Source organism: Belonocnema kinseyi, chromosome 6 (genome assembly GCF_010883055.1).
Source record: "Belonocnema kinseyi isolate 2016_QV_RU_SX_M_011 chromosome 6, B_treatae_v1, whole genome shotgun sequence".
Taxonomy (NCBI): Eukaryota; Metazoa; Arthropoda; class Insecta; order Hymenoptera; family Cynipidae; genus Belonocnema; species Belonocnema kinseyi.
The window spans coordinates 116145486-116156345 of record NC_046662.1 but is presented as its reverse complement, the minus strand read 5'-3'; the positions used below and the strand labels follow the sequence as shown (position 1 = coordinate 116156345).

At 33.1% G+C, this 10860-nt stretch overlaps 1 protein-coding gene and 2 long non-coding RNA genes across 5 annotated transcripts in view; all 3 read left to right on the top strand.

Annotated features, from left to right (window-relative positions):
* The window catches only part of LOC117174752 (dihydrofolate reductase), a 352741-nt gene that overhangs the window by 338210 nt on the left and 3671 nt on the right, over window positions 1-10860 (top strand). Inside the window, exon 4 of one of the 3 annotated variants that reach the window (XM_033364100.1) lies at window positions 1016-1046. The exons of the other annotated variants lie outside the window; for them this stretch is intronic. Coding sequence (XP_033219991.1) covers window positions 1016-1031 — 16 coding nt within the window. The 3' untranslated portion in view covers window positions 1032-1046. Of the gene's footprint in view, window positions 1-1015; window positions 1047-10860 lie in introns of those variants that run through there. 3 annotated transcript variants of the gene reach the window in all.
* LOC117174755 lies at window positions 5552-6099 on the top strand. The gene is made up of 3 exons (XR_004467356.1): window positions 5552-5664; window positions 5760-5843; window positions 5920-6099. It is a non-coding gene; the product is annotated as an uncharacterized LOC117174755 (long non-coding RNA).
* LOC117174753 lies at window positions 6213-6688 on the top strand. Its single transcript, XR_004467355.1, has 3 exons — window positions 6213-6331; window positions 6402-6510; window positions 6600-6688. It is a non-coding gene; the product is annotated as an uncharacterized LOC117174753 (long non-coding RNA).

Genomic DNA, 10860 nt, shown 5'->3' with positions numbered 1-10860 from the left:
GCGCATACTTTGAATAAAATATTTGTTATCATTCTCTTGAAATAAATGTGTTTTTTTCTTGAAAAAATACCGGTTTCATATGTATACACCTGGTAGGATGCCTCGATATGTTTACAGTAAAATATAACAACTCTGATCAAATGACAAATATGACGAAGGTAAGAGAAGAAAAAAAAAGAAAAAGTTAAAGTTCATTACAGATGGCTAAAAATAATCCAGCATATTATTAAATGACTATTGGTAAAATATGCTAATATACGCTAGCGATTGGCATACCGGAGATAATCAGAAAATTTTCGGCCTAAATTATAAAATAATAAAAATTAGAACAGTAATTAGAAACGTGAAAAGTTACATTTATAATACTAGGACACGAAAAGTTACTGCGATTAGAAAGATAAACAATTTAAAATTTACCAGTGCGTAATCTCAAGAGTAGAATTATCTATAAAACAAAAAGTTAAAGAAAAACCTTTTAAAGTGATAAGGTGAAGGTGCATTTCTAATTGATTCAGGTATCTTATTCTAAAGACGGGCTCCCCTTACCACAAAGGATCTTTGCAACTTAAACTATTTATGACGTGGAACTGCAAGGACCGTTTTTCTTGCACGAAGCCTAGACTGAACTGATAATGTCACATTTATGTATTCAAAGATATCTAGGAGATATTAAGGGGTTTTGTTATTATTGAGATTGAAAATAAGATTGACCATGAAAAATTGTCTTCTCTTAGCCAAATTAAGGATTCCTGCACGTTGCCGATATAAAGTAATGTGCTCATATTTTGGGACATCATAGATGAAACGTATTCAAGCATTAAGATCTCGCTCGAGTTTAGAATACAGATCATCTGTGATATCATCATACAGAACACACCCATAATCAAGAAATGTGAGGATAAGACTTTTAACAAGGAGAACGCGGGTTGAAGTTGGCATGGAATTCTTATTCCTTCAAAGCTGTTGGAGTACTCTAAAGGCATTTCTCGAGATTTCAACAATTTGCTTTTTTCAGAAAAGAGTACGATTAAGGATGTACCCCAAATCTCTCACCGATTCAAAGAAGGAAATGTCAAGGCCATCAAACTTAAGCTGAGGCAGATACCCTAATATAGCAGCAGACGGAGAAGAGGACTATCCTATGACAATTGCTTTAGTTTTTAAAGGGTTTATCTTAAATCTATTGTTGAGTGCCCATTGATGCACAATATTAATATAGTTCTGTACTCGCGCAATCAAACTATTAATGGAAGAAATAGGACCAAATATATGTAGTTTAAAATCATGCCCGTATTTATGGTATTTGCAAAGCTCAAGATCACTACCAAGGTAAGATGAGTACATACCGAAAAGGAGTGGAGCAAGAGTGGAGCCCTGAAGAACACCACTCTTGACCCTGACCCAATCAGAACGCTCATTCTTATCACTAAGCACTTGTAGAAATCGGTTTTTAAGGTAGGACTCGAACCACGCAATTGCAGAACGAGATGAATTAAAGTTAAGAAGTTTATTTAAAAGCAGGTTGTGATCAAGAGTATCGAAAGCTTTAAAGAAATCAAATATAACAACTATTGTTATTTCCTTATTTTCGATAGCGATTTTAATATCAGGAGTAACTTAAGGAAGGTTGTTAAGGTACTGTTTTTAGACCGAAATCCCGATTCTATCGGATCGAGTAGCCTATTTGCATCTAAGTAACTCGTAAGTTGCGAATGCACAATACGTTCAAGCGGCTTGAACATAGCACAAAGTATAAAAATCGGCCGGAAATTATAGGGAGCATAGGGACTAGAAGCCTTGGGAATAGGGCGGATCAGCGCATGTTTCCAGAGCAAGTATAGGGAAAATTACAGGAAGAGCTAGTCGAATAATTTTTATGGAAATACCATTTATTCCTAAAGATTTTTTTTATTACAAAAATGTTTTCAAGAAGAACTTCAGGCGTTATGCCTAAAAAAAATAAATCCGTATCTTGAAAAGTCGAACTTGCCTGATCTGCTATAAGGGGTGTACCAGAGTTAACGGCGTTACAGGGTGGTAGGTTTGTAAATGCTTTTAATAAATTATTTGATGGAAATGTATGAGCTGAGGCTTCATTCTTATTTGAAATTAGATGTAAGCATCTAAGTAGGTGCCAAATATTTTCATATTTATTCTTCTTCTTTATAGTATTTTAATTATACTGATTATACGAATCCCTGATTTTAGTTTGAACTAAATCCCTAAGTTGACGAAACTGAGCTTGTATCAGAGAATTTTTAGTTCTCTTTGCCAGACGATGCTTATTATTACGCTCCTTCATTAGGTTTCTAATTTCCAATGTGATACAAGGAGCTGAGTCTTTATGTTTATGCAGACCGTGTGAAGGCCCAAACTGATCGAGTGATGCAACTATGGTAAGTACGAACGCAAAAAAATTTAATTTAATTTAATCATAGGTCGTTAAGTGCTTCTGGAACTTACACTTATCTACAAATGCAAGATTTCTTATTTGAGTTTGATTTCGGTTTGTGGATTCAGTACAAATATGTTTGAATTTAATATTTGTGAGGTCATGATTAGATAAAAATGAAATAGGATGTTGGCTATGAGAATTCAGCTTATCAAGATCGTCTACTATCATTAAGTCTATTCGGGAACTGGAATGAACAGTTTGATGGGTGAATTTATGAGGCCCAATTGATAACCCAGCGGAATGTATCATAGTTGTTAAATATTTAGTATGGTTACAAATCACTTCTAAGTTAGTATTAAAACCCCTGTGAGAATAATATTGTTGAAGTTAGGTACATGAGTAAGAATTTCCGATTCAAGTTCAGTGCCAAAACAGGCATTAGGAGGATTATAAATAACCTTAACCAAAAAACTTTCCCCCGCTCCCGTGACCTCGACAAAAAGAAATTCAGCAGTGGGATATTTAAGGACCGAGTTGACTCCCAATAAGACCCCCCTAAGGCTGTCATGCACGTAGATGCAAACACCACCCCCTCACCGTTCATCTCTGTCTCTACGGAAGAGTGCATAATGGTTAAGTGCAACTATACTTGATTGGTGATTCGAGTTCAGCCCACACGAAGTTCCAATTTAGAAAGGTAAAATAAACCGATTTAGTTTTCCTCAAGTTTGTCGTGTAAGTTTCTCGCAAACTTACGATACAATTTTCCCTCAAGCTTGCCTCGCAAGATTGCCGTAAGGCGAACATTTGCTTACTTGCGGAAAACTTGTCTAAACCTTGCGGTGTAAGCTTTCGAAACCTTGTAGTGGAAACTGTAGGCAAGTTTGCTGCACATTGTTGTACTATCTGGGCCGTTATACGTAATATATTTAACCTCATAATCTCTTAAGATCATAACCATTCGACCCTTTTACCCCTTAATCCCATAACCTCTCTACCCTATAACCCATAATTTCAATAACCATATAACCTTTAAAATTATGAATAATTGAAGGTCTTATGGGTTTAAAGGGTTGAAAATCTATGGGTTTAAGGGTATGAGAAGATTTAGAATTGAATATTTCAGGTATAACTGCTAATTAGGGTAGGGTTATAATATTTTTAAGGTTATACTAACTAAAATAAAAATTGCTTGTTACTAAATATACGTCTCTCAGACGTATATATCATTAAAACCTGCTGAAACTAAGATTTACAGTCTAACATTGTAGGTAACGAACTTCGAACAGATTTTTTTTATAATTGAAAATAACTGCGTTCCCCGGCAGCTAGGTGGGTGAAACTTTTTTTGCAACCATTTACTACAAAAATCTACACTATCAATGTCTAAAATTTTAGGCAAAAAAGTTGTAAGAGATTTTATAATTCAGTCTTCATTTTTTTAGACTCAGGGAATGAAATGACTGCGTTCCCTGGTAGGTAGGGGGATAAATCTCTTTTTTGAACTATTTACTACCAAAATCTACACTACCCATGTGTAGAATGGTAAATAATAAACTTGGGACAGATTTTACCATTTTTTCTTCGTTTTTTAAGACATAAGGGGTTCAAAATGACTGCATTTTCCAGTAGCTAGGGGGATTAAACTTTTTTGGCAACTATAAACTACCAAAATCTACACTATCCATGTCTGAAGTTGTCGGTGGGAAACTTGGAACAGATTTTGGATTTTTTTCTTCGTTTTTTTAAAATTAGGAGTTGAAAATGACTGCATTCTCCGGAAGGTAGGTGGGTGAAACTTTTTTTTTACCATTTAATACCAAAATCTACACATTACATACATGCCTACAATTTCAGGTACGAAACTTGAAGTAGATTCTACAATTATCAAAATCTATACTATCCATGCGTAAAATGGTGAGTAAGAAACTTGGAACAGATTTTATCATTTGTTCTTCGTTTTTTGAGACTTAGAAGTTGAAAATTAGTGCGTTCCCGGCAGCTAGACCGATGAAACTTTTTTTAAACTATTTACTACCAAAATCTAACCTATCCATGTCTAATATTTGAGGTAGAAAACTTGGAAAATATTTTATAACTTTTTCTTTGTTTCTTGAGACTTAGGGTTGAAAATGACTGCGTTCCCCGGCAGTTAGGGGGATGAGATTTGGTTTGAACCTATTTACTACCAAAATCTACACTATCCATGCCTAAAATTCTAGGTAAGAAACTGGAACAGATTTTACAATTTTTTCTTCGTTTATCGAGACTTAAGGGTTGAAAATGACTACCTTCCCCGACAGCTAGGGGGATTAAACTTTTTTTGCAACTATAAACTACCAAAATCTACAGTATCCATGCCTAAAATTCTAGGTAAGAAACTTGGAACAGATTTTACAATTTTTTCTTCGTTTATTGAGACTTAGGGGTTGAAAATGACTACCTTCCCCGGCAGCTAGGGGGATTAAACTTTTTTTGAAACTATACACTACCAAAATCTACAGTACCCATGTCTAAAATTTTAGGTAGGAAACTTTGAACAGATTTTAGAATTTTTTCTTAGCGTTTTGAAGAAGGAGGGAGAGCGATTTGCGAGGGGTCTTCATACGAATGTACGTAATAAACAGATTATAATATTTATGTGCTTTTCCCGAAAACAGCAAGGTAAGAGGATGCAGTGTCCTGTCTTAATATCTGCAGTCAGTATTCACCATCTGTACTAGCTGGAAGCGAAGACATGGATACCGATAGAGATCGTAAATCGAGGCATGAGCGGCACATTAAAAAAATGAGTGACGAGGAAGCCAGGAAATTGGCAAACAAGAAGATGACGGCGATGCAGAGGGTGCTCTTATCAAGCAGCAAGGAAGATGTAACCAGTAAGGTTCGGGGAACTGAAAAGGAAGCCATCAGGTCATTGATACCACTGTTGCCAGTCCGAGGACGTCCAAAGGTAACAGCAATTCATAAGACTCGGGTTAGCGTGGGCCCTTATCGCTCCACTTCATCAAGGGGCTCGGGATTGCTTTCGTCGAGCCTGAAGGTTTCGCGCGATCCGGGCCCGAACTCGCCTAGAGGGTTGGGATCTGGCTCATTGATTGTGGAGGATCCAAGCAATCCACGCCCTGGCTCGTAGAGGGGGCCGGGATCTTCCTCGTTGCTTGTGGATAATTCAAGTAATCCACGTCCTGGCTTTTAGACGGGGTCGCATGTGCCGCAGAAAGAAAGACCATTACGATCACGTAGTCCACATATCAAAAGAAGGGACAGTAAGTGCGGTTGTCAATTTTTTGAATGTATTAAAAAGAAATTGTAAGTGAAAGTTTTGAAAAAGGAAATATATAATTTTTTACTTAATTTGTAGCCAAACACAAATTGCACAAGAAGATAAAAAGAACCGCAAATCGAGACTTTGAGTAGCAGGTGAGCGAAGAAGACCTCGAGCACAGTAAGTGATTTCTCTTAAACAGTAATTTCTTCGCAATTGTCTCAAATTCTAAATATTTACTTTTCTATTTCTTCAGAACAGCTGAACGTGACATTCCTAGAATGCTCGCGTTGATCCTTGAAGTCTGCCGAAAGGTACTGAGGAAGGAGAATGAATTGCTTGTTCGTTTGGGTCGGATCAAGAGGTATCGGAGACAAGATCTTTTACAAACTCGCGAACGAGATCAGAGTGAGCAACGCGGTTCATTATTCGAAAGCAGTGCGGTAAGTTGATGAACGAAAAGTATCCAAGGGGTGCTAGAAAATATTATAAAATTATTTTTGAGAAGACTGCATTCCTGTCAGTAGGGGGCCATGATGTGCTGAGCTTTGCTCCACTAATAATGAAAAAGCTTATGTGGATGGACCTTGCCCTCCATTATAATTTTAGTGGAACCCGGGGGAAGGTGGCCTTCAAACTGTACGGAAAAATTATAAAGCTCATTAGAAGTAGGTGTTCAGATAATGCTCGTTGTACCTACTCCACGGCAAATTTACTTTAATGATTTTATGTTTTCAGGCGTTATACGCGTAAGGCAAGTGGGAGCCACCGATAAACAAATAGAGAGCCATTTGAGTCGGTAGCTAGCGCAAGCACTATGGAGAACGAAGACAAAGGCGTATGAACAGTGAGTCCCCTGAAACCTTATTGAAAGGAAGAATTAAATCAAGATTAATAAAATTATTTCATAATAAGCATGTTTTTTTTAATTTGCAGGGAAGTAGAAAACGGGCAAACCCAAGAAAATGCCAACCAGGAGGAAGAGTCGGAAGAGGAGCAATAAAATTTCTTATTGAAATAGTGGAGTAGGCCTACAGGGGTAACCACTGAAAAAAAACGCGCCTGGTGCTCTACCTCCAGGTGCCGTGCAAAAGAGCAATGTACAATAGGGTGGTCCAAAAATGCATGTCAATGTTTTTTTGCATTCTAGAGGGCAATGAACCCCCCCCCCCCTTATTGTATTTCAAATCCGAAAAAAAATCCATAATTTTGTATTTATTTTTATATATTTTAACAGGTGCCGATTTTAATTCGGTTTCCCATGTAAAATGCGTGGGGAAAAATCACTTTTATGAGTTTTTTGAATAATTTTTTAGGGTTTGAAAAAATGTAACTGGAAAGTATGGATGTCTGTAGACAATTATCCACCGAAGAATTTCATTTATCAGACATATGGGTTCGATACACTTAACACATCCCCACGAGTATTTGAAAACTACCCTTGAAACAAAAAATGTCAATTCTTCATGAAATTGACCTTTTAAACAATGTATTCTCGTATTTTTTTACTTAAAATTATTATTGTTGGTCTAGTGTAATATTTATTATCATTGGTTAATTACTTTTTCATTATTTGAACAAATGGAATTTGTTTAAGTAATGTTTTTTCGAAAATTCGTTTCCTCCTATCAAAATTAGGACTATTAGTCTAGTGGAATAGTTATTAACATTCGTTCATTAATTGTTTATTATTCAAACAAATGTAATATGTTTAAACAATTTTTTAGAAAATTCTTTTTTCGTTAAAAATTATTACTATTGGTCTAGTGGAAAATTAAATTACATTATTTCATTAATTTTCAATTGCTTAAACTAATGAAATTTGTTTTAAAAATTTTGTTATAAAAATTATTCATATTTCTTCAGTGGAATATTTATCAACATTATTTGATGAACTGTATATAAAAAAAATTATAAATAAAAATTATTACTCAAATATAACTGATAAATTAATTATTATTAAATTAATTATTAATCAGCCATTGATTATTACTGATTAATATTCCACTAGACCAACAGTATTCATTTTTATTTTTTTAAAATTCGAAACGAAATTATTCAAACAAATTTATCTTTACTTAAATAATTCAAAATGAATAAAATAATGTTAATAAATATTTCACTATACCAATAGTGATCATTTTAAGAGAAACAACTAATTTTCAAAAAAAAAAAATTCAAACAAATTACATTTGTTTAAACAATTACAAATCAATAAACCAATGTCATTCAATATTCCACTAGACTGATAGTAATAATTTGAATTGCGAGGGGGTGTAAATTTTCGAAACAAATGTTTAAACAAATTTCATTTGTTTAAATAATCCATAATTAATTAACCAATGTTAATAAATATGCCACTAGACCATTAGTAATAATTGTAAGTAAGAAAAATACGAGAACACAGTGCTCAAAAGGTCGATTTCATGAAGAATTGACAGTTTTAGAATTAAGGGTAGTTTTCAGGTAGTCGTGAGGGTATGTTAGAACTGTCAACCCCATATGTCTGATACATAAAATTCTTCTTTAGATAATTCTCAACAGGTCTCCATACATTCCCATCACATTTTTTCAAATCCTAAAAAATTATCCCAAAAACTCAAAAAAGTGATTTTTCCTCATGCATTTGACGTGGGAAACTTCAACTCAAAACCGGCACCTGTTATAATCGAAAAAATTAGGGTATGTATTTTTTTGGATTTGGAATGTTTTTGAGCCACCCTATTGTACAGGCCACAACTTTAATCCAATTACAATTTTTTGTAATTAAAGGTAATAAGATTGTCCATAGATCGGTGGAAGCTGACGAAATTTGTTTTCATTTAATAACAAAAATTTTAATATAATTTTTTCTTCTCTGATTTAATGCAACTAAATATTGCTCTATATTTTCGGAATGCCTTGAATTCTCTCAATTCAATGTTTCTTTCGATTCTTTCAATTCTTTGAATTCCCTGCATTGTTTGAATTCTGTGAATTCCTTGAATTCTCTGTATCTCTTAAATTCTCTGAATTCCTCGGCGCATTACTTCAAGTCACTAAATTCCTCGAATTCATAGAATTACCTGAATTCACTGAATTCCTTGGATTATCTGAAATCACTAAATTCCAAGAATTTTCTGAATTCCTTGAATTTTCTGGATGCCATGCATTCTATGAATATGTATTTCTTGAATTCTCTGAATTCCTGAAAGTTACTGAATTCTTTGAATTCTCTAAATTCCTGGAATTTACTGAATTTAGAAAATGTAAGGAATTCGAAGAATTCAAGAAATTCAAAGAATTTATAAATTCACAGATTGTATGGAATTAAAAGAATTCAGAGACTTGATGTAATTCAGGGAATTTAAAGAATTCAGCAAATTCAACGTATTCCGCAAATTCAAGAATTCAGAGGATTAGTGGTATTCTTGGAATTCAGAGAACTCAAGTTTTTCCGTGAATCAAAGGAATTCAACAAATGCGAAGAATTAAGAGAATTCAAGAAATTCAGATAATTGAGGGGATTCCGAGAATTCAAGAAATTCAGGTTATTCGATAAATTCAGAGTATTCAAGGTATTCAGATAAATAAAGGAATTAACTCGATTCAAGAAGTACAGAGAATTCGAGAGATGCAAGGCATTGATAAAATTCAAGCATATCAGGTATTTAGTTACCTCAAGGAATTAGTAGAATTTTACGAATTCAACGAATTTAATCATTTCAGAGCATTCGAAAAATACAAGGTATTCCGTGAGTTCAAGTAATTCGGATAAGAATTCCTTAAGATCGGCGAATTCCTTCATTTCACGGAATAACTTGAATTCCCTGAATTCCTTCAATTCAAGAATGCATCGAATGCATTAACTCTCTCAATTCCTAAAATTCTCAGAAATCCTTGAATTCTCTGAATGTTTTGAAACATCCTAAAATATTTAAAATTCTTTAAAATCTCTTGAAATGTTTCAAAGCTATTGAAAATTCCGTGCAATTTTGAAAATACACTAAAATATTTCAAATCCTTAAAAATCTTGTACTAAATTATTGAAAACATTGGTAAATTCTTTGAAATCTATTAAAATATCCCAAGATATATAAAATCCTTTAAAATGTTATATTATATTACTGTAATCAATTGAAAATTCCTTAGAACCTTTTAAAATACTCTAAAACGTTTCGAAACGTTCAAGGTTCTAAAGATTTTTAAGGATTTTAAATATTTGAGGTTGTTTTGAAAGATGTCAAGGAATTTTCAAATAATGTTAGAAGGTTTATTTTAAAAAATCCAAAAGTACTTTGAAACTTTTTTTCAATTTCAAGGTATCTCTAAATATTTTGAAGTAATTGTAATATTTGGGAGTATTTAAAAATGTTCCAATGAATTTTCCATCGATGAGGGTAATTTAATATATGATTTTGAAAGATTTGATATATTTGAGGATATTCTAGTGGATTCTAAGGAAATTTCAATTCGTTTCAATAACCTAGTAAGAGATTTTAAAAGATTTGAAAAATTTCAGGGTATTTTTTAAATTATAAGGATTTTTCAAGGGCTTTTGAAAATTTTAAGAAATATCAATAGATTTTTAATGATTCTAAATATTTGAAGATGTGTTAAAAGATGTCAAGAAATTTTAAATTTATTTTGATAATTTACGGAAATTTCAAAGAATTAAACAAATTTTGGAAGGGTTATTTTTAAAAATTCCAAACTACTTTTGAAATCTTAAAAACAAGTTCTAGGTATTTCAAAATATTTTAAAGGATTTTAAAATTTTGAGAGAATTTAAAAAGGTTCAAAGGAATTTTCAATTGATTACAGTAGTTTAATATGAAATTTTTAAGGATTTGAAATCTTCGAGGGTATTTTTAAAATTGCAGGGAATTTTCAATAGCTCTCAAAAATTTTTTAAGATTTTTAAGGAATTTAAATATTTGAGGTTGTTTTGAAAGAATTCAAGGAATTTTCAACTAATGTTAGAAGGGTTATTTTTAAAAATTCAAAAGTACTTTGAAATTTTTTTTTAACTTCAAGGTATCTCTAAATATTTTGAAGTAATTGCGATATTTGAGAGTATTTAAACATGTTCTAAGAAATTTACCATCGATGAGGGCAATTTTATATACAGTCTGTCAAGTTAAAGCGTGGGTGGCTTTACTCGCAGTCGGTAAGGTGTATCGACATGATTTTGGTGTCAAAATATTAAGAAGAGCTC